This window comes from Rhinolophus sinicus, linkage group LG10 (genome assembly GCF_036562045.2).
Source record: "Rhinolophus sinicus isolate RSC01 linkage group LG10, ASM3656204v1, whole genome shotgun sequence".
In the NCBI taxonomy this organism is placed as follows: domain Eukaryota; kingdom Metazoa; phylum Chordata; class Mammalia; order Chiroptera; family Rhinolophidae; genus Rhinolophus; species Rhinolophus sinicus.
Window position 1 is genome coordinate 60,087,935 of NC_133759.1, and position 25,274 is coordinate 60,113,208.

Consider the following 25,274-nt stretch of genomic DNA (forward strand, 5'->3'; position numbering starts at 1 on the left):
GACTAAGCTGCATTGTTTGAATTCTTTAACAATTGTTTTACATGTTATTTTAATTGAAATTTTATTTTGAGGTAAATGAAGATTCATGTTTACCTGTAACAATACAATAATACCAATACTGTGTACCCTTTATCCAGCATCCTCCAATGTTACATTTTGCAAAGCTCTGGTATAATGTCACAATAGGACACTGACAGATTCAATCCACTAATCACATTCAGATTTCTCCAGTTTTACTTGGACTCATTGTGTCTCTGTGTGTGTATTCAGCTCTGAATTTAATCACTTGTATAGGTTCCTGCCTCCACCACCACAGTTTCAACACCATAAGGATCTATCAAGTTGCCCTTTTATAACTATATCACCTTTCTCCCACCTTCTTCCTTTCTTCCCATGGTTCCCAATCCCCTTGAAAACCACTAATACACGTGTGTTCTCAAATTTTAAAGTTTTGCTATTTCGGAAGTTTTATATAACTGGAATCATCAGCGTGTAAACTTTGGGGATTAATTTTTTTCCACTTAGGATAACTTCCTGGAGATGTGGCCAAATTGATGGCTTATCAAGTTAGTTCGTTTTTAATGCTGAGTAGCATTCCCTGCTATGCATGTACCAGGTTGTTTCACCGTCCACCTGCTGAAGGACATCTGTGTTGTTTCCAATTTGTGGCTATTACGAGTCAAGTTGCCACGAACCTTCACATACAGGTTTTTGATCGAAGATAGGTGTCCTAGTTCGTTCAGGCTGTGATAACAAAGTACCACAGACTGGGTGGCTCAGGAACAACGAAAAATTATTTCTTATAGTTTTGGAGGCTGGAACTCAGAGATCAGGGTGTCCCCATGGTCAAGTGAGGGCTCTCTTCCAGGTTGCAGACTGCCCTCTTCTCACTGTGTTCTCACGTAGGCAGCACAGAGGGGTCAGCACAAATCCCACCTTTATGTCCCAGAGACCTCACCTCCTAATACCATTGGGGAATAGGGTTTCAGCATATGAATTTGGGGGTACATAAACATTTAGTCCGTAATAAGTTTTCATTTCTCTGAGGTAAATAACTAAGAGTTCAATTTCTGGGTCACATGATCACTGCATGTTTAGTTATATCAGATGCTGCCCAACTGTTGACCAGAGGGAATGTTGTGTTCCCACTAGCAATGTGTGAGTGATTCTGTTTCTTATGCTCCGCAGCATTTGGTGGTGTCTCCATCTTTTATTTTAGCCATTCTGACAGGTGTGTAATGATAGCTAATTGTCATTTTAATTTGCATTTCTTTCCTGGCTAATGATGTTGAACATCTTTTTGTGTATTATCAGTATATCTGCTTTGATGACATGTCTGTTCATGTCTTGACTCATTTTCTAATTGGATTGTTTATTTTATTTTATTTATTTTTTATTTTTTTATCCAAAATGTGTTTTTTGGGATGGTTCCTCACTCCTCTTGACTCAGGGTGTTTTTAGTGCTGCTTGCTTCTGAAGGAGCATCCTTCCGTAAGCCTTGCTTTTCCTCCTGTAGGCTGACAGAGGACCGTGGAGCAGTCAACACACAAAAATACTGTTTGTGCATGGCTAAAGACGATGGTCATTTTATAGCATCCTGAGCATTTCATGTCCATGAAGTAGGAATTGGGGCTCTGTACCAGGTGCTTCTTCTTGTGTTTCCTCTTCTCCGCTTCTGGAGAGGGATGAAGGAGATCCTTAGCAAGAGACATGTTCTCATGGGGAGGTCGTCACCACCAGAAAGGATGGATTGTTTATTTTTTTACCATTAAGTTTTGAGAGATCTTTATACATTCTAGGTATCAGTCTTTTGTAACTTGTCTTTTTACCTGCTTTTGCAGAGCAAAGTTTGCCTTATATTTTTAAAGGCATCTTTCTGCAGAATTTAAGTAACTATTATGTTTATTTTTTCTTGTACTAATTAATATTATTGCTGTTTAGAGTACTCTTTGTTTCTCTTTCTGATCTGTAACTATAGAATAAAGATAAATTTTTTTTTCCTTCAAGGGAGATTACTGAGGAAATAGTTTTAGAAGAGAATGAGAAATTTCTTTGGGTGAGTGTAATATGCTGTCTCAACTTTAGCAGAACTAACAATAAAGATTCTTCTAGCACAGAAAAAGAAAATGGACATGATTTCAGCAGAGTAAACATGCTACTGTCTGAGACTCTGGGATGCTGGTAGATGTCTTCTGTATAAAGGGAAGAAAATACATCGTGGAATAATGCCAGCTTAGGTAGGGTGTGCAGGGAGAGAAAAAATCTGGTCATGGGTAAACAACAGGTAAAGGGCTGGTATTTCAAATCTGAGGACTCCAGGGCCTCAGCCCAAGGCAACCTTTACTTGGAGAGGAAGATATGTTCCAATGAAGCTGGAAAAGAAGCCGGTCCCTTCTGGAGCACTTAAACGGTTCTGGATTTAGGACTTTTGTTTGCAGAGTTTAATTAACCTGTTCAAGTTTGGATTTTAATTCCCTGTCTCCTAATTTAGGTTCAAAATTGTTAAAAGATATTTTAAGGGCTAAACAAACAAAAAACAAATTTGTGATATAATCCTTAACATACACTGTATGAAAATGTAAACACATATATACTTATAGACTACATATCTAAATGATTTTAATACCTTTGAGCGGCATTAATAATAGAATTTAGATATAATATGTGAGGGTTATTCTAATACAACTTTTTCACTATTTAAAAGGCTATTTAGACTAGAGCGTGTCTGTCAGCCAGTCATGTGCTGTGATTTTCCATTCTTTCTCAATGTGAAGACTGACCTCTAGTGTTCCATTCTTTTAAGAAATAGTAAACTACGCCTGGTTGGGAGCAGATACTGGGATACAAACTGCTTCAGAGATCAGCTGCCCAACATCTGTTATACACCTATTACATGCTGGTCCCTGATGATGGAGATCTGCCTTATTCTAGAACTGCTTCAAGCAGTGCCAGTTATTTCAAATGACCTCTGTTAGATATACATTATCAAAATGAAAGACAATATTATGGAACTAAGAGTATAAAACAAGAGCTGGTATATCACTAAGTCACATCAAGATTTAAAGGAAACTCTGCACCATCCTGTTCATGTATTTTAAATAGTTATTTCCTGAAATGTTCACCCTCATACACAATTCCATTCAGAAATCAGCTCCCAACAAAAAGTTTCAGAGATAATTTTTGAACGATACCAAACATTTAGTATCACGGATGGCAGTTTTTCATGAGAATGATCTAAGGAAGTTTTTAAACCTTTTATTAGAGAAGACTTAAAACATTCACAGATGTAGAGAATGGCACATTAAACCTCTGTACGTCCCACCCAGCTCCAGACAGTATCACATTCTGAAAATCGAATTCCATCTATACTTCCCTCCCACTTCATTCCAAATTATATTTTAATCAGTTTAATGAATTGTCATATTTTGAACATCAAAATACAGCTTTCAGTGCTTAAAATCTTTAAAACAGTATCCAATATACTGAACTCTATTTAACTTAGGAGAGAAAAGTAAAGTTATAGCAGATTTGAGACCAGTAAAAGTAAGTAAGGTGCTGTAAAGTTGATATAAAAGATAGTCTTTAGCTAACTACTTGTTGCGTCCCACGCGCCAAGGGTTGTGGGGAGCGATGACAGCGGCGCAGGGTTAAGAAAGACAGTAGTCAAGAATAGAGAGCAAGCGGGGCCAAGGAACTCCAGCCTCAAGGGCTGAGACCTGAATGGGGCCTACACATAGCTTTTATTAGTTTGGTGGGGAAGTAAAGGAGATAAAGCTTGTCAATCTCAAGATCTGTGAATCCCATACATTATAACTGGAAACTGATTCAAGCCAATCACCCCTGCCTGCCAATCATCCCTAAGTCTCAGGATGTATGTACTTCCCCAAGGGACAAACCTATATGCATATGAAAGATGGAGAGCACATCATTGAATCTCTTCTCCTGCAGGTTGTGGGAAGGAATGCAGCCACAGAAGCAGAGGCTCTCCTTAGCCGGGGGAAGGTGGGGGGCTGTGCCTACCACTATCAACCCTGTGGGTTCTCCTGTTGGTCCCCACGCGGCTCTGCCTGGCTTAGGTTGCCCTCTACCCCCCATGGCGAGTCATACCCGTCATTGGCTGACCAGCCATCGTTTTGGGGCCAAACAGGGAGATATAAGGTGTAAGCACAAAGGTGAAGCAAAGTCTCTGAAAGGATCCATCTCACAGACTCTCCTTTCTTTAGGGACAGGTACAAGGAGACAGACGGGTAGGATGCTGCGTGGCAACAACTATTAACTATTACTAAGGCAAGAAAAAATGATGTCATCAAAAGAGAAAAAAAGAGAAAGGGACATATGGAGAGAGGGAAGAAGAGAAAGAGGAAGGAATGAAGGAGGTCTTAAAGAATGAACAGAAAAATAAGTCCTTTTTACAACTACCTCCTCCAAGAAGCCTTCCCTAGTGGTTAGAATTAACCACTTTTTCTTCAGCTTGCTTTTTGTTATTCTATTCTGCTTCGTTTAAATAAAATGCTGCAAAGGTCTGTATTCTCCAGTCATCAAACCTGCTTGTTGCGGGCTAGAATTAGGTCTTTCTCTCTGTATTGGCGTCTCTGCCCCAGGTAAGCCTGACAGCCTTCTGAGAAGCCTCTCTGTGTCTGTTGCTGACGCTCACTGGTTCTCAGACAGTAGCCAGCGTGCCCCTGACTGGGATCACCTCACTCCTTTCTTCAAAGCCCTCTAGAGGCTTCGCGTTTCACTCAGTGCAGCTCAGTCCTTCTGATGGCCTCAGGCATCCCAGGCACCTCCGCCTGGCTCCCCTGACCCAACCAACATTCTTTCCCCAAATGGCCACGTGCTAAATTCACTCACCGTTTTCAAGGTTTTGCTCAAACATTTTTTCACTCCCCTAATCCAGCACTTCTCACCCATTCCTTGCTCTTTGTTACTTTTCTCCACAGCAAGTATCACCAAATGGTTCTGTCTGCCCCATTGGGATGTAAGCTCCATGTGCAAGATGTGTGTTCACTGCCTTGCTTAGAGCTTGTCACATAGCAGATGCTCCAGAAGATGATCCGTGGGATGAATACTGAATGAATTGTGTCTCCCATTGTGTGTTGTATATAGTAGGCACACTTAATTAATGTTTGTTGAATGAACCAATGAATAAATTCTCATCCAAACTTATTCTAAATAACCAAAATGCCTGAGAAAGCAGGGGAGAAATACTCAAAAAGTGAGGCCTGTTGAAAGCAAATTTTAGAATATAGAATAAGGCTGTAGCTCTATCAACTTTGCAAAATTTAGCTGTGAACCTAAAGTATGAGTTGTAAGAAATCCTGTAAAATATTCTGTCTCGTGGTTTCAGCACCTACGTCTAATCCTGAAAGTTGCATTCTAAGATTTTCCTTAAACATCTGGCTCTGGTACAAACCTTTTGAAAGGAGAAGTTAGCCACCCCCATCTACCCACAAACTGGCATACCCTAAATTGGGTGTTTTCAAAGCAGGCTTCTCCCTTATTAGCTGTTTTCTATTTAATTGTTTCTCTTATTTAGTGGCAACATACACCCTTTGCAAAAAAAAATCATCTTGGTCACCCTGTGGCAATTGCCTTGGGAACAAAATAATAAGTGTAGAAATATCAAGGGAAAAGCACAAAGGCCCTTCTAAAGTGGGTGGTCAATAACATTTTAATTCTTCACTGTAATCCTCACAAACCGAAAGCCCTGTGAACTATTAAATTACTGTGGGGATTTCCTCTGGGCTCCTGGTCCCAGCTGGTCTCAGGATGTTCTTGGCAACGGGCAGCTTGGGTAATGTTCCCCGAACACCTGTCACCTGCTTCACACAGTAATCTAAATAGAATACGAATACAAAGGCCTATTATCAATTATGCAATGATCAGTTTGGCTCATGCGGCACGTCTGTGTGGCCTCTTTCAGAGCATGTTGAACATTCCCTCAGCAGGCACATCAAAACACAGGAGACAAGAAAGGGCATGAAGAGATGGCTGCAAGCTCTGTACTTCCACACTCAGCTAAATGAGTTTGGGCGTATGGAAGTGATGAGTGGGTGGGGGCGGGTATCTGTGTCATGCTGAAGGCGGGGGTCTGGGCGAGGCCCACGACAGCCAAGGTCTGAAAGAACATGCGTGTGCGCACAAGTGAGTTTTTCTCCTCTGGTGTTACACTAGGTGATACCCAAACTCCTGGTATTAGAACACTGGCTTCTTACCTTCCTCACCATCTTTATGTAATGCCTGGCATGTCCAGGGTAATCAGCTGTCCCTATTGCACAGGACTGAGGGGATAAAGGACTTACATGGGAAAAGTCCTGGGCACACTGGCAGAAGTGGGCCACCCTGTGTCAGAAGTGCTCAACACTTGTTTGCACGGAGTCCATTTTCAACTCACCAGTAAGTATACAATTGACTCGTGATTCCAGGAAGGACTGTGACCAATTGTAAGGACATTCAGAAAGCAAGACAACAGCGGGGTAACTGTGAAGCCAGGGTTGTATGAGGAGTGGGCGCATTGACAGCAGTTTCCCCGGGAGCAGACATCACTGCAGAGTGCAATGTCTGTAGATAATTTGAAAACAATAATAAAACTGACTAAAAGGCAGTCTGCTTTGAATTATCAGCCTGCACCAGCAATTCTAAATAAAGGCAGTGATAAAATACTCCTCCTGGCTGGGACAGATACCCCCTAGTTATGCCACTGCGTGGAGCAGAAATATAATCCATGATCTGGAATTTTTTTTTTAATTGAGAGCACATGCTACTGTGTTTCCCCGAAAATAAGACCTACCCTGAAAATAAGCCCCATTTTAGATCGTCAGCCAGACGGATGCATTTAGTACGTTATGACGATGTTCCAGAAGAAGATGACATGACTGTATTTGAATAAATGTAGATTGTTGTACATGAAAAAATAAGACATCCCCTGAAAATACACCCTAATTCGTCTTTTGGAGAAAAAGTTAACATAAGACCCGGTCTTATTTTGGGGGAAATATGTATATGTATGCTAAACCCTTTCCATGATTTTCCCATTTAATCCTCCCACTAACTCATAAGGAAGGTACTCATTTTTCCCATTTTGTAGATGAGGTGCTAAGAATTAAGAAGTCTTTTCATTAAGGCCACAAAGATAATAAGTGGATAATCTGAAGGCCAGGCCTATTTGAGGTAATTCTTTTAACCCTGGTGCTCTGTCGCCTTTGCATCTAGCTTCTGCACAAAGGCCAGGCTGAAAGCTGAATCTAGAGCATTCCACACCCACCCGGTGGACAAGAAGGTGGCACTGATGATTCAGACAGAAGAGTTGCGTAATAAATATTTGTTCAATAAGTGAGTGAATGAAGGAATGCACTGGGTGAAAATCCTTTAGCTTTTGCCTGCTATGTGGTAAGAGGAATTGCTGATCACTTGGAAAGAAGGAGGACGTTAGACTAATGAATTTCATTATGGCTAAGAATTTTTATATATTTTCATGTATGTGGGCAAAATAATTACCATGGCCCAGGTGCACAAACATGTTTTTGTTGCTTCTTTGTGAATGTGTTACAAATTCTTCTTGATTAGGCTCTTTTTCTTGCTTTATTTGTAACTTTTTGCTGTTTGACAATACTTTGGCTCACTAGCATTGTTTTCCATTTGCATGCTTCTAAATTATGATTTTCCTTTAAAGAATGCCATACATACAATTATATCAAAAGTTCACCATTAGCTGAAGAAGAGTGAAAAAAAATCATTTAAATGTAAAGAGGTAGAATTATTTTTAAATGTAAAGGGGATATATTTATTTGGTTTGTGTCAGGCTTCTTCTATGTTCTATATTTGAATATTATTTTATAGCTTTCTAAACTATAAACATTTATCAGAAATATTTTTGTGACAGGATTTGCTTTGCCAGGGTTCATAATTATCATCAGCTTTGCTTGCCAATGAAGAAGAGTGCTTTCATCTGGATGAATTTATGCATGGATGGGAGTGGGAGATTCTTTTCTGAGGGAGATTTTTATCTACAGCCTAGAGGCTGGGGGAAGCTTTTTTATAAAGTAGATAGACGATTTGATTCATAAAATTCCTTATTTCAATTACAACCACACATGATGCTGATTCTCCTATAAGTGAAGTGACTGACATTGGTCATATTTTCCATTTTTGATGGAGCTTTAAAATATCTCTGCTTTACTGTTCAGATGCATATTTGAAAACCAAATCTCTCACCAGTTTAGGAAGAGTTTTCTTAGGGGGAAAATATACAAAAACCAGGTGTTGACATTAAAATCAGAGAGAAAAAAGATTTCTCAATGAAAATATACCCCACTTACCAGTAAACGCTGAGCTGAACAATTTATTTATTTACCCTTTCAATTAACATTTCCCAAATACCCATGCTATGGCCCGCAGGGTGCTCTATGCCCACGCTTCTCACATTTAATGTGCATATGAATCACCTGGGATATTGCTACAGTACAGATTCTGTCATAGTAGATCTTGGATGGGACCTGAGATTCTGCATTTCTAACACCCAGATGAGGCCAATGTTCCTGGTCCAGGAAACACTTAATAGCAAAGGTCTTGGCATTGGAAATAGAGCCACGGGCTCTTGAACAAAACACAGCCCCTCAGTGGGCTTTTGAACCAATGGAAGAGAGATGAGTAACTGAAGACTTACAAAAAGAGTGGGAGGGTTCCACTTTTGGTAATGTTTGAGCAGTTCTTATTTGACTAACATTCATGGAGATAGCAACTATAAACCCTGGACAAACCAAAGAAAACTGCTTTCTAAAGGCATGGGAGAACAGCAAGAGGAAAGCAGATATTGTAGGGAAGTTGACACTTGATAAAAAAGGGAATGGCACTCATTTCTTGATGGCTTTTAGCCTGAGGACGATACCTAGTCTACTACCGTGTTACGCCAAAAATAAGACCTAGCTGGATAATCAGCTCTAATGCATCTTTTGGATTAAAAAATTTTAGTATATGTGCTGCCAAAGCGAACACAAGGATTAAAAATTAATATAAGACCCAGTCTTATTTTTCTATAAGACTGCGTATAATATGATATGATATGATGTGATATGATATGATATGATATGATATGATATGATATGATATGATATGATGTGATATAACACCAGGTCTTATTAATTTTTGCTCCAAAAGATGCATTAGAGCTGATTGTCCAGCTAGGTCTTATTTTGGGGACAACAGGGTATGTGGGTCAACTTAAACTCAGAGAGAAAGCCCTGCAGTGTACTGGCTTGAAAATCAGATGTCAGAGTTCAGGGTAAGTACAGCAGCTGGAAAATGAGGGGAGATATCATAGAAAGGAGAGAGATACAAAGAGGGAGTCCCAAATTTTGTGTATAAATGTCGTCCCAATCTGTGGCTGACCTCCAAGTCACTTATGCATGGGAAAGACTCCCAACAATCCAGCTAAGGCTAAAAGAACTAAAAAAAGATTTCAGCTGCTGCTCACGGCAAGGGAGAAAAAGCTTGCAGTTTGAATTCAGCAAATTAACTTCCTGCTTACAAAAATAATCAATAGTTTTCAAAGGAACATAACAGAATCCAGAGGCTCTTTAACATATCATTCTCAATATCCAGGACACAATCTGTTGACGTAAGAAACATACAAATGTAGAAAAATTTTATAAGAATTTGAGCCAAATTGATGACAACTGCCGAGAAGCAAGATCTCAAATGCTCAGGAGAAATGACAGTTTTGCAGTTTCTTTTATGCATTTGAAATTAAGGAGGGAACATAAGGAAGAGTACATGAAGGTGGGAAGTGCATATGAAGGTGTGGAGTGGATTACAGGATAGTTAACAGGATATGTGCTCTCTTGACGGTGGTTTGCTTATTTCGAAGGTGTGTTAACCTAGATGCATAAAAACAATGGACAGGGCTTGCTTAAGGTAAATTTAAACCTTTTAATAAAAATGTTACATGCCTGGGTGTGACTACCCACCATGAACTGCCCAGTTAGGAATCTATGATCAGATCACCCTACGAGGTACTTTCCATAGAACCCCTTTTTTGTCCACAAATCCAAATTTTCTTAAAATGTGAAGAAACAGAAACTGTGATCCATATTCAAGAGAAAAGTGTATCAGCTAAGGCCAAACCTGAGATGAACAAGGTAATGGAAATAGCAGATAAGGATTTTAAAGCATCAAATAATAACTGTTTTCAAGGGCACAAAGGAAAATATATTCTTTATGATAAAAAAGATAGGCAATCTCAGCAGCAAAATAAAACTATTTAAAAAGACCTAGAAATTCTAGAACTGAAAAATATCATATCTAGCGATGTCATCAAAATGGCAGCGTGAGGTGAGCCTCTGGAAATCTCCCCTGGAATTTACAACAAATTAAACAGCTATAACTCCACAAAGGACTTTCTGCACAGAAGACAGGCAAGACGAAGAGGCTTTCTACTGAATTCACCTAAAGGTGGGCAAATTGCACGAGCAGGGAGGAGGGAAGGGAGAAGTGCAGAGACAGAGCCACGCCGGCACAGGATGCAGACCTAGCTCAGTGCTCTGAGCTCGCTGCATCCCGGAACTACTGCAGCTGTGGGAGAGGGAAGAACTCGGACTGCTAGGGCTCCACTTATGGCCCACAGGGCTGAGGGGACAGCATATAACACGGTTGAACCCAACGCTCACGGCAGAGACCTCAGAGCAAAGACTGAGGAAAGAAGGCTGAAAACAGTGGTTTAAGCCCTCACTGCTGAGCAGAGAACAGAAGCCATAGGCACTGAGACTAACCGCCTTCTCCCTACCCTCCCAGAGCTCTACCCACCCTCACCTGCCCAGTGCTAGAGCGGAACAGTAGCAGTGTCAGATCAAAAGAACAGCATATTTGCAGTTCTGAGAACTGTGCTCTGCAGACACAGATTGGCAGCCCAACTAGTTCTGGCAAAGGGGAGGGAGCTGTGGAAGCAGGACCGCCTGTGGTGGTGGTCGCCACCATTGCTCTGGGCCACCTCTCACAATTCACCCTGCCCCTGTCCCCACCTATCTGGGCAGATCCCTGCAGGAGTAAACAGAACTGCTGAAACACACGGGCTCTGAATCTGGTGCAGGAAGAGCTTTGGAACTTCAAAAGCTCTCCACATCCCCACAGGGACGCGGCGCCCTATGACCCAAGCGTACTGTTAACAGAGGAGAAGCCCGCCTTCCAGGGAATCCCCCCATTGTGTGAGAAACTGGAATAGTGCAGAGAAAACAACACTACAGTGTGAGAGAGAAAAAAGGGCTGCAGTCAGAGAGAAAATAAAACATTCTACCAACAAGTACTGGAAAACAAGAGAAAGACCTCTTCCTATCAACCTGTTGCAGAACCCACTCCTGTAGATGTCTAGGAAGAGAAATAATAAATATTAATTGCCATGAATAACCAAGGCAACAAGACAGCTCAGAAAGAAAGTGAAAAGTCTCCAGAAAAGGAAGTTAAAGATATGGAAATATGTGACTTAAATGACAAAGAATTTAAGATTGCAGTTCTGAAAAAACTCAATGAGATGCAAGAAAATACAGAAAGGCAATTTAATGAACACAGAAACATAATCAAAGAACAACATGAGCATTTTACCAACGAGATTGAAATTTTAAAAAAGAACCAAATAGAATTTCTGGAGATTAAGAACTCAATAGAAGAAATTAAGAATGAAATAGCCAGCTTAGGTAGTAGAGTTGACCAGATGGAGGAAAGAATCAGTGACATCGAAGATAGAAACCTGGAAATGACACAGATGGAAGAAGAAAGAGACTTGAGACTTAAAAGAAATGAAAGAACTCTACAAGAACTTTCTGACTCCATCAGAAAGAGCAATATAAGAATAATGGGCATACCAGAAGGAGAAGAAAGAGAGAAGGGAACAGAGAATATATTCAAACAAATTGTCGATGAGAACTTCCCAAACTTGTGGACAGAACTGGATCCTCGAATCCAAGAAGCAAATAGAACACCTAATTACCTCAACCCCAACAGGCCTTCTCCAAGGCACATTGTATTGAAGCTGTCTAAAATCAATGACAAAGAAAGAATCCTCAAGGCAGCCAGGGAAAAGAAGATGGTAACCTACAAAGGAAAGCCCATTAGATTATCATCAGATTTCTCAGCAGAAACTCTACAAGCCAGGAGGGAGTGGATCCAAATATTCAAACTATTGAAAGAGAGAAATTATGAGCCAAGAATAATATACCCAGCAAAGATATCCTTTAGATATGAAGGAGGAATAAAGACTTTTTCAGACATACAGAAGCTGAGGGAATTTTCTAATACACAACCTTCACTACAAGAAATATTAAAGGAGGCAATTTGACCACCATCAACAGGGACAATTTGTGGCAACCAAACATAAAAAGGGGGAGAGTAAAGGCCTGAACCGGAATATGGGAATGGAGAACATAAACATGCTGAAGAAAATGGAATACTCTAAATATCAAACTTTCTTTTACATAAACTTAATGGTAACCACTGAAAAAAAAATCCAGAACTGAAACATATACTGTAATAAAAGAAGAAACAGAGGGAAACATCATAGAATACCACCACACAGGAATAACAGACAACAACAAAAAGGCAAAGAAACCATGGAGACACAATCTTACCAGAAAACTAAAGATAGAATGATAGGAAATCCTCACATATCAATAATCACCCTATATGTAAATGGACTGAACTCACCAATAAAAAGGAACAGAGTAGCAGATTGGATCAAAAAACTAAACCCTACCATATGCTGTCTCCAAGAGACACATCTCAGTTACAAGGACAAGCATAGACTCAAAGTGAAAGAGTAGATATTGACACTCCAAGCAAATGGTATCCAGAGAAAATCTGGTGTAGCCACACTAATATCAGATGAAACAGACTTCAAGGTGAAAAAGATAACAAGAGACAAAGATGGATATTTCATAATGGTAAAGGGGACTATACAACGAGAAGACATAACAGTCATCAATATTTATGCCCCCAGTCAGGGAGCACCGAAATCTACCAAGCAACTACTAACAGAACTAAAGGGAGAAATTGACCAAAACACAATTATACTAGGGGACTTAAACATCATTGACAGCTACGGATAGATCATCCAAACAGAAAATAAATAATGAAATAGCAGCCCTAAATGACACATTAGATGAAATGGACATAATTGACATTTATAGAGCACTTCATCCTAAAACATCAGACTATACATTCTTTTCTAGTGTACATGGAACATTCTCAAGGATAGACCATATATTGGGACATAAAACTAACCTCAGCAAATTTAAGAAGATTGAAATCATACCAAGCATATTCTCTGATCACAAGGCTTTAAAGTTGGATATCAACTGCAAAAAGAAAGCGGGACAAAACACAAATACATGGAGATTAAACAACATACTTTTAAAGAATCACTGAGTCAAAGAAGAAGTTAGAGGAGAGATCAAAAGATACATAGAAACAAATGACAATGAAAATACATCCTACCAAAATTTTTGGGATGCAGCGAAAGCAGTTTTAAGAGGGAAATTTATCTCATTACAAGCCTATCTCAAGAAACAAGAAAAATCCCAAATAAATAACCTCACGTTACCCTTAAAGATCTAGGAAAAGAAGAACAAATGAAACCTAAGGTCATACAACCTAATGTCAGAAGAAAGGAAATAACAAAAATCAGAGCAGAACTAAATGAAATAGAGAACAAAAAGACAATAGAAAAAATTAATCTGACATAAAGCTGATTCTTTGAAAAGATTAACAAAATTGACAAACCCTTGGCTAGGCTCACTAAGATAAAAAGAGAGAAGACACTAATAAACAAAATCAGAAATGAAAAAGGGGAAATTATCATGGATGCCACAGAAATACAAAGGATCATCCAAGAATACTATGAAGGACTATATGTCACCAAATTCAATAACCTAGAAGAAATGGACAAGTTCTTAGAAGCAGATAGCCTTCCTAGGCTGAACCATGAAGAACTGGAAAATCTAAACAGACCGATCACCAGTAAGGAAATTGAATCAGTCATCCAAAACCTTCCCAAAGGCAAAAGTCTGGGACCAGATGACTTCACTAGTGAATTCTACCAAACCTTCAAAGAGGATCTAATGCCAATCCTGCTCAAACTCTTCCAAAAAATTGAAGAAGAGATAATATTCCCTAACTCATTTTATGAGGCCAACATTACCCTGATACCAAAACCTGGCAAGGACAACACAAAAAAAGAGAACTACTGACCAACATCTCTGATGAATACAGATGCAAAAATCCTAAACAAAATTCTAGCAAATCAAATGCAACAATGCATTAAAAAGATTATTCATCACGACCAAGTGGGATTCATCCCAGGGGCACAAGGATGGTTCAACATACACAAACCCATCAATGTGATACATCACATAAACAAAATAAAGGACGAAATCATATGATTATATCAATTGATGCAGAAAAAGCATTTGACAAGATACAACATCCATTTATGATTAAAACACTTAATAAAATAGGTATAGAAGGATAATACCTTAACATAATAAAAGCCATGTATGACAAACCCTCAGTTAATCTCATAATTAACGGTGAAAAACTGAAGCCGTTTGCTCTATGTTCAGGAACATGACAGGGCTGTCCCTATCACCTCTGCTTTTCAACATAGTGTTGGAAGTCCTCGCCAGAGCAATCAGGCAAGAGAAAGAAATAAAAGGCATCCAAATTGGGAATGAAGGAGTTAAATTGTCACTCTTTGCAGATGACATGATGCTGTATATAGAAAACCCTAAAGACTCCACCAAAAAGCTATTAGAAACAATCAACGAATACAGTAATATGGCTGGCTACAAAATCAACGTACAAAAGTCCATTGAATTCCTATATACTAACAATAAAATCTCAGAAAAAGAAAAAACACACAATTCCTTTTGTAATAGCAGCAAAAATAATAAAATACCTAGGAATAAACTTAACCAAGGATGTGAAAGACCTATATGCTGAAAACTACAAGACATTTTTAAAAGAAATTGAAGCAGACACAAAGAGATGGAAAAGCATTCCGTGCTCATGGATTGGAAGAATCAACATAGTTAAAATGGCCATATTATCCAAAGCAATATACAGATTTAATGCAATCCCTGTCAAAATCCCAATGGCATTTTTAAAAGAAATAGAACAAAAAATCATCAGATTTGTTTGCATCACAAAAGACCTCGAATAACCAAAGCAATCTTAAGAAAAAAGTACAATGCTGGAGGTATCACACTCCCTGACTTTAGTTTGTACTACAGGGCAACAATAATCAAACAGCATGGTATTGGCAGAAAAACAGACACGTAGACCAATGGAATAGAATTGAGAACCCAGAAATAAACCCCCATAAATATGGACAGATAATTTTTGACAAAGAAGCAAAAAACATACAATGGAGAAAAGACAGCCTCTTCACTAAATGGTGCTGGGAGAGTTGGATAGCCACCTGCAAAAGAATGAAACTGGACTGCTACCTGTCACCATGTGCCAAAATTAATTCAAAATGGATCAAAGACTTAAGCATAAGACCTGAAACAATAAACTGCATAGAAGAAAACATAGGTACTAAACTTATGGACCTTGGGTTCAAAGAGCATTTTATGAATTTGACTCCAAAGGCAAGGGAAGTAAAAGCTAAAATAAATGAATGGGACTATATCAAACTTAAAAGCTTCTGCACAGCAAAAGAAACCATTGACAAAATAAAGAGGCAACCAACTGAATGGGAGAAGATTTTTGCAAACAGTGCCTCCGATAAGGGGCTAATATCCAAAATATACAAGGAACTCATGCAACTCAACAACAAAAAACAAACAACCCAATTGAAAAATGGGCAGAGGACTTGAAGAGACATTTCTTCAAAGAGGACGTACAAATGGCAAATAGACATATGAAAAATGCTCAACATCACTAATCATCAGAGAAATGCCAATAAAAACCACAATGAGATATCACCTCACCCCAGTTAGAATGGCTATTATCAACAAGACAAATAGTAACAAGTGTTGGAGAGGCTGTGGAGAAAAAGGAACCCTCATACACTGTTGGTGGGAATGCAGACTGGTGCAGCCGTTATGGAAGGCAGTTTTGAGGTTCTTCAAAAAATTAAAAATAGAATTGCCATATGACCCAGCAATCCCTCTCCTGGGTATCTACCAAAAAAATCTGAAAACATTTATACATAAAGACAGGTGTGCTCCAATGTTCATTGCAGCTTTATTTACGGTGGCCAAGACATGGAAATAACCAAAATGTCCTTTGATAGATGAATGGATAAAGAAGTTGTGGTATATATACACAATGGAATACTATTTGGGGGTAAGAAAAGATGAAATAGGACCATTTGTGACAACATGGATGGATCTTGAGAATATAATGCTAAGCGAAATAAGTCAGACAGAAAAAGCAGAGAACCATATGATTTCACTGATATGTGGTATATAAACCAAAAACAACAAAAGAACAAGACAAACAAATGAGAAACAGAAACTCATAGACACAGACAATAGTTTAGTGGTTACTAGAGGGTAAGGGGGTGGGGGGTGGGAGATGAGGGTAAGGGGGATCAAGTCTATGGTGATGGAAGGAGAACTGACTCTGGGTGGTGAACACACAATGGGATTTATAGATGATGTAATACAGAATTGTACACCTGAAATCTATGTAACTTTACTAACAATTGTCACCCCAATAAACTTTAATTAAAAAATACATATCATATCTAAAATAGAAAATATATTGGATGGTCGTAACAGCAGATTGGAGATGACAGAAAATCAGCCAATGTGAAGATTGATCAATAGAAAGTATTCTATCTGAGGATTAAAAAAATGAGCAGACTGTCAGGGATCTATAGTACAACAACCAGAGAGACAGCATTTGTATAATTGAAGTCTAGAAGCAGAGGAGTGAGAGGATGGAACAGAAGAAAACATCTAAAGAAATAATGGCCCAGCATTTCCTAAGTTTGGTGAAAGATACATATTTATGAAGTCAGTGAGTTCCAAGAAAGGTGAATATAAGACAACCATATCTAAGCACATTATAGTCAAATGGCTAATTATAGTGGGAGAGAGTATCCCTCATGCCTCAAAGTACAGACTCTGAGTCATGGAGGATGTCCTGAAGCCTGCCTCTGCTGCTTAGTGTTCATGTGACCTTGGGCAGATGACTTCAGGTACTCAGTGGATTTTTGGCTCATAGAGCACTTAAAAGGTTAAGGATCAATCATTAGCAGGATGGCATAGAAAGAATGGAACTTTGGCATAATATTAATTTTTAAAAAGGTAGAAATCAGGAAGAGATTGATTCACCTATTCTTACTGTTAACTCTGGATCCAAAGACTGATCCAACATAACTTTATTCACCAGTACTGGCAGGTTCCTTCCTTCCTAAATAGGTTTAAGTTATCCAGTTGCTTCCTTAGCTGAAGATCACGAAAGACAAGGGGAACCATCAAAGTGAGATTATTTCATAATGTATGTTTCCTCACAGCAAGCATGACTTAGAACAATCATGTCTATTTGTAATGTAGCAAAGCAAGAGTGGGATAATAATGTTTCTGAAATTATAATCGATGGTTTTCCCCCAGTCTTTCCTGCTCTACCTTGGTCCTTACCTTCTTTCATCAATCAAGTTGGAGTGATACTATTCTGGGCTCCTTGCTGCAGGGAAAGGACATGTTCCATTGAGGGCAGAGAAAAAGGTGATTCTTTCCAGGTTTGGAAATTGAAAAGCTGGGGTCTGGAGGGTAAGGGTAACAATTCAGGGCTTAGTCCACAGATTTAGGAGACTACGTGATGATTTATGAACATGACTTTTACATTAATCTATAAAATAAGTTTTTGAACTGAGAAGAAAGAAAAACTTTGAAGGGGAAATAATGGAATCTTGGAAATGGTGAGACTTAGCACTTCTTACCATCTCCACTTCTGACACCTTAAGTCCAAATGTCTTCCTTGGATTACTGCGATACCTTCCCAACAGGTGTACCTGCTTCTACTCTTGCCCCTCCATGCCCCGCCCACCCCAGTCTGCTTCCAGCAGAGCAGGCAAAATGGTTGCGCTGTAACCCATGCCAGATCAGGCCAACTCCTCTGATCAAAACCATGCAAAGGTTCCCCATGGTACTCAGAGCTGATGCCAAGAAAATCTTAGCAAGGGTTACAAGATGCTGCTCACATCCTGCTCCCTCTCTGATCCGCCTCCTTTCCATTTATACTAGCCTCCCTCTTGTTGATTGACTCTGCCAGGAATTACTAGTGTCTTCAGTGCACTGGGATACTCTTCTCCTACAGGTCCACATGCTCATTCACTCTCCTTCTTCAGGTTTTTATTCAAATACCACATTCTCAGTAAGGCCTAATATGAGACTCTCTATCCCCAACCTTTTGCTCTTACTCTTTTATTTGTTCTTTCTCTATTGCACTTTTAGTATATACTTTTATTATGTGCTTTTGTATGTAGATAATTCACTTACTCGTTTTTTATTGTTTATTGTCTGCCTCCCCTTTTAGAATGATGAAAGGGATCTCTGTCCTACTCATTGGTGTAGCTGGAGTGCGTAGCACAGTGCCTGCCATTTGGGAGAATCTCAGTAAATAATGAATGCATTCTGAGCCTCTTTACATCCTGTCCAGTGGTGAGTCTGAGGGAAAACAGGACAGGCAGATAGGATTGGGGATGTCTGAGCAGAGGGGACCCAGGCCCCCTTTCTGACCAGGACATTGAACTGGCAGCATATCCCAGAAAACACATGCAGTGTCTAGGCAGGAAGTGTTTGATGTAGCTGCACGGGGTTTCTGGAAATATCTGTGGGTCTGAGAAGGACTGAAGAGTCAGAGGGCTTTATCCAAAGAGTTTCCCATTTGTGGAGCAGGAATAGCAAAATGATTGCCCTCTGTGGGCAGCAAGAGCAGGAAGAACTGCAAGACCCAAAGGAAACTTCTAGATGGTACAAGGGGCAAATTGTATGTCAGCTGGTGCCTGTTATCTAAGCAGAAGGGTAAATATCTCAGAGGTTTAAACATAAAAAGATGACAACTGAAAATCTATGCTACTCCACCCTTGCCTTTACCAATGGTTGGCAAACTTTGTCTGTAAAGGTTCAGATAACAAGTATTTTAGACTTTGCAGGCCACATTTCATCTCTGTTTCTTTTTAAAACAACCCTTTAAAATATATATGAAAAAAAATTCTAAGCTTGTAGGACAGAAAAAACAGGCAGCCCATAGGCCATAGTTTCCTGATCCTAAGGAAAAGGAAGGATTCTCGGATGACACATGTAAGAGGAATAAAATCTTAAAGCAGAAGTTTCTTGGGAAAAATAAAGAAATTTAAATTTTTTACACATTGAATTTATGGACTGAGGTTCAAATTACATAGAGTAGCTTCAGGCTAAGTAGCATATTATCCTTTGGCTCAAGTGACCAGAAGAAATATGGTCGGCTGCTTCTCCGGCTCCAAGTTGGCCCAAGGGGAGAACTGTGTTTTATCTGATGGTCCCTCTAGGCCCACCAGCCCATGGTAAATTCTGGCAGCAGTAAGGGCATTCCAGCTATTAAATGCTATGTGACAAATCACTCCAAAACATAGTCTCAAAACAACAACCATTTTATCATAGTCCACAATTTTGTGGGTCAGGAATTTCGGTATGGTTTGACAAGATGGTTCTTCTGCTTCCTATGGCACTGACTGAGGTCACATGGTGGTACTGGCTGACAGACAGGCTGGTCTGGAGTTCTAGGATGGCTTCACTTTGTGGGCCTGGAACCTTGGCTGGAAGGCTGCACTTAGATGGGACTCTTTCAACACCTGCACATGGCTTCTCCAGCATGGTCAGGGTAGTCAGATTTTGTCATGGTGACTTAGGGCTCCAAGCTGCTAGCCTATTCAGGCCTGGCCCTCAAACTGGCACAGCCAAACTTTCACCGAATTCTATTGGTCAAAGCAGTCCAAAGCCCACTGAGGTTAAAAAAAGAGGAGATTCCACACTCTAGATAGGAGAATTATCAAACATTTTTGGCTATATTTAATTAACCATCGAGCGAAATTAGCAATAAGATCATGGTGAGTTAAATTTCACGGAATGACATTTATCTTCCCTGATGCTTTGAAGGCACGGGAGGAATATCACCCTCACAAAAAATATACATTTTAATTTCTTAGTAAACAAGCCAAATATTTTTTATTGTACATTCTACTATAATTTTTTGACAACTGCCAGTGGGTGAAAGTAAGTAGAATTGATTTGGATTCTGATAGAAGTTGGGAAGAAAAAAGGTAAAGAAGAATAAAGAATTGGGAAAAATGATTAAACAGAAAAGGAGGACAGAACAAAACAATTTATTTCAAAGAAGAGAGAAACTGAGATGTCCCTAGAAAAAGCAGGAAGGCAGCAAACTCATATTAAGGAACAAACAGCTATAGAAAGCAGTAGAGATAGAAAAATAATTTCAAAGTCAGTTTAACATAGGAAAAGAAGAAATCAGGAAGAATGTGCGCTTGAAACCAAGGAAGAAAAATAAGATTAAACTTTAGTTCTAAAGATTTCAGTAGAATTTAGAATTCTTTCTAAAGAATGCGGAGAATATAGGAGAATAAATCACTGCAAATTTATACAACTAAAATTTGAGTAATGTTCATTTCAGTATGACTTAGTAGGAAAAATGTTCAATTCTACGTAGGTAGTTATTATTATTATTTACGCTTGAGAAGGAACAACATAGAAACACCTAAGTTTCCAATCCAATCTTGAAATGCAAAAACAAAAGGACCAAATATAAACACCGCACCTCCCCCGCCAAATATTCCACCAGTATTTTATGCTGCCTCCTACTTTAAAGTCTGTCCTCACAGACTTTCGTCCACTGTGAAAAAATGAGAAAAATCTATTTTCTGTCTGCCCTGTAGCAAGAGAGCCGTAGCCACTGCATTTCCTTGTAGATGGAAGCATTTTGTTCTCTGGTGCCACTGAATATGCATTTGAGCTGTGAAGTCTGAGAAGACTGTGACAAAAGGACTTTCCCTTGGAAATGGTGGCAAACAATAACAGTAGGCCCAACACAATTAATCTAGTAGCAGCAGGGGCGGAGGGAGGCAGCAGCAGCTGGAACAGCCCCAGAGATGATAAACTACAAATAGGCAGTGAGAAACAAAATACGTTCTGTCTTTAGAACTCTGAAAAGATGGTCAAAGTTGGGAGTATATATTCATTTCACAAACAACAATTCACCACCTGAAATAATCAATGTATTTATTCCATATGTGCCCTTTCTCACTCCAATTTTCTCCCTTACCCCACTCGAGTCCCCTGATATTTTCCCTCAGATCAATATTCAGAGCTCAGTGTTTTAAAAACCTACAATAACCCAAGTTTTTCACTTCAGATGTCAAGAGTTTGTGCCTTCTTTTTCAAAGGAGGGTGGAAAGTACAATTGTCTATTGCAATTCAAGCTTTGTAGCATAAAATCTGACATGTCAAAGGCAAGAGAAGAAAGAAGAGGCAGTAAGTACATGTGTGGAGAGAGGGGGAGACTGGATGTCACAGCAGCAGCATTATGCTTTGGAAACAAAAGGAAGATCAGGAGAAATTTGATGGCCCCAAAATAAATCCACACATCAATAATTTACTAAGTGGCTACTTGCAGCCCAAGAGGGTTAATATAACTCCTGAAATTCCAGACAGGATAAATTTCTCAGTTGTAGTCTACCTTGGTCTCCTGCATTCCAGCTGGAGATTGGACTGTGGTTCAATCCAGATGGAAACTCATCTATTTAGGATAGCAAAAACAGTTCACTTTCAAATGACTGATTTTGGGGACATGTCCCACAATGCGACAATGGCAGCTTCTTGGAAAGACTCTCTCAGTTGTGAACCAGGTAGATGAGTAAATCAGGCATGGCCCTGTAAATATAACTTATGCACTGACAGGAAAAATTTTTCATTAAAAATGCTGTATTTTTATAGGCATGAACTGATTTCATGACTCTCTATAAAAAATATCCTTGTAGGATTTGCATAGTGTATGTACTTGGATATAAATGAGTTTATCATTTACAATAATTAAGCAGGATATGGGGAGGGGAGAAGTTTTAGACTGACAGAAGAGAAAACATGATATGGGGCTTGAAATAATTACAGAATACTGGAGTTGAAAAAAGGGATCTTAGAGATTATACAGTTCAATCTAATTTTACTTAAGACTAGAAATAGTTAATGATTTTCCTAATATCACACACCTAGTTAAGTGATGGAGCCAAGATTTGAATCTGACTCCAAATTCACTGATCTTAGACTATCTTAATATTTTAGCCCCCAAACTTCTATGATATGATATTGCTTACTTATGTTGTTTTAATTGGGGTAAATAACTGCAAGATTCTATAAAAGACTTACTCTGAAAATTCAATGGTTCAGCAAATAAAATTCATGTGAAGTCAAGTACAGGTAAGTAAACTAGAGAACAAGACTCTCTCCAACTTGAACCACCACCACCATGTAGCAGGTAGCTTTCAGTCACCACATCAGTGGAAACGAGAATATGGATTATCACACCAATCCTTAAACACGTTTCTGCCTGGAAGCTTTATGTGTTACTTGCACTCACATTTCATGGCTAGAAGTAGTTGTAAGATCCCCTCTAAACTAAAGGGGTCTGGGAAGTATAATCCTCCCATGTACTGAGGAAGGAGATGAGTAATGGACATGGATGAGCGCTTGGAACGTCTTCCACGCATGCACACCCAGTTTTCAAGAAGCACACAGTAAAGAAATATTTCTATAAAAAGCATGAAGGGATTCTGGGTGATTAGGAGGTAGGGATAAGACAAACACTCTTCCCACTAAATTCATATTGAAGTATGAAAGCCTGGCAAGAAATACTGATGGCTTTATTAAGGTCATTTTAAATCCTCACAAGCATTATGATCCAAAATATCAGCCACCTGTTTTGTCTGTAAAATTCTACAGATAACAACCCAAAATAGATCTCTCCTTCCAGGGCACTTGGTAGCTTTTAGTTGGCCCCATGTCAGGGGAAGTGGTGTCTCTGATAAAGTGGATATAAATATTTGTGAAGCTCATCAACACTGCTGCAAAGCCAGGCCAGAGCCAAGGCCTAGAGAGCGTGTGCTTTGCTGGCACATGGCATGTCTTAGTCACACGGTCCATGAGCCCCTGGAGACTTTCTAGAAAACTGCAAAATTTAGCCATAGGCTGTTATTGCTAGTCGTCTGCTTCTTGTTTTCCTATTTGCAGTTTTTAAGACACAATACTTACTGCCTCCTCATCCATTTTGTTAAAAGGAAGACTGCAGTTGTGGCTTACCAAAGGCTATAATACTAGAATAGTAGGAATTTAAACTTTCTGATAGAAATGCTTGTTGAGTTGGTTGTGATATTGAAGACCTTCGCTTACACACACATACACACTAAGCTTTTTAAAACAGAGCTCCTCAATCTGTAATGTACCAACACCCACGGTCTTAGTTAATTGCAGATTCTGACCCAGGTCTGAAACGGATCCTGCAATTGTCTTTTCAACAAGCTTGCAGATGATGCCAGTGCTGGGATGGTTCCAGTGGGTCATCCAGCTGTGACTCACACAGACCCTTTGGACTCCTTTCACCATGTTCAGTGTATCCCTTCTCCAGTATTTGTGTCTGCCTAAACCCTTTCTCAGCAATTAGTATCCAGTGACTCACACTTATGCAGGAACAAAAGCCTAGCTCCCCTGTCAAATGCTGGAACAACCTCTGGGTACAATTTCTGCTTCAGAGCTCCTCAGCAGAATGGGATCAGGCTGAAGCGAGACTTTACCTGAAACCACATCCTTACCCTATCCTGTGTCAATGGAAGAAATGTCCAAACCTGTAGAGAATTTTTATGAGTTTATTTGAGCTAAACTGATGACAACTGCTGGGAAGCAAAATCTCAAAGAATTGAGAAAATGCTCTGGAGAATGGCAGTTTTGCAGCATATTTTATACCTTAGAATAAAAGGAGGTGAATAAACTTAGCTGGTCAGGTTTAGTGTGGGGCCCCTTTTTCATCCAACCTGCTGTTCTCTCTTCCTTAAATGTTTCTGCAGAGAGCACTGCCTACCACTTCCACATAAACCCCATCTTGGGCTCTGCTTCCAGGAGACCTACTTAAGACATTTGCAGGCCAAACTTTGAGAAGCAAGTCTAGAATGCTTTAGAATCATTGAAGCAGGTTGTAGTGGACTTCTGATCAACCGCATTGGGTTTTAAAAATTTAACCAACACGTTTTTAGCTCTTACTCGAGGTTATGAACTATTATGTGTTCCTTAGAAACATTAACTCATTGAATCTTCATGTCAGCTCTTTGGAGCAGAAACTGCAATTAGCTCCATTTTGCAGATGAGGAAACCAAGAGATCAAGTAAAGCACTGGAGGTCATCCACCTGGAAAATGGCAGAGCTGGGAATTGAATGCAGACCCAAGGTGCCACGGTCTGCTGCCAACAGCTAAATGTCCACGTCCCTCTCCTGTGATTGTGGCCTGTACTTTTCTGGACCTTGCATGCCTCATCTATAAACAGGGATTGTAATGTCTACCTGTGGGATTATGTAAGGATTAAGGGAGATAATTACACAAAGTGACCAGTACAGAGCTGGGTATATTGTTGTATATTTTAGGTGTATTGTTGATCTCATTAAATGAAACTTTTTTTGGGACTACGCTGAAATGTCTAGCTCATCTTGCCAACCAAGGCTCCCATCAGACTTTAAAGACTATTAGCCAGCCTGGTATGGTGTATGTGTTCTTTTGGTGAATAGCCTCAGGTTTCAGGCCTGTTTGTGTTTCTAAGGTTGAGTTTTTGACCATTTTGTCAAAAGCCCTACTTGATGAGGGTTACCATGCTTAGCTGGAAAAGACGAAGCCCAAGTCAAGTTCAGGCATCCTGAGATTTCACTTTTCAGAAAGCTGATGGAAAATACCCTTTATTCCGATTGGGGGAGATGATTCCTGAGCTACAATATGCAGACCCTAGAAACACATCAAGGTCTCCTAGGTGGACCAAAGCCTGATTCAAAATGACATGTGGGAAACTGCCTTGATGAAATGGTGACTTCCAAGTATTCTAAGAACCGAGCTCTCCCAGAAGCCCTGGAAAAGAGAGGCTCATAGACCTAATTAAGATGCTGGAATCACCCATTTGAATTAATTTACCACGTATACCAAGAAGCAAGGAAAAGAGGACATTAACATACTTAGAATAGGGTGTAAGTGGGATG

The 25,274-nt window shown here is 39.5% G+C and overlaps 1 protein-coding gene across 1 annotated transcript; it reads right to left on the reverse strand.

The window, feature by feature from the left end:
• Window positions 1-1,457: 1,457 nt before the first annotated feature.
• On the reverse strand, window positions 1,458-1,712 carry LOC109461173 (small ribosomal subunit protein eS27). The gene has a single exon (XM_019757171.2). The coding sequence runs from the start codon at window positions 1,710-1,712 to the stop codon at window positions 1,458-1,460; it is 255 nt and encodes an 84-aa protein (XP_019612730.2).
• Window positions 1,713-25,274: the final 23,562 nt, after the last annotated feature.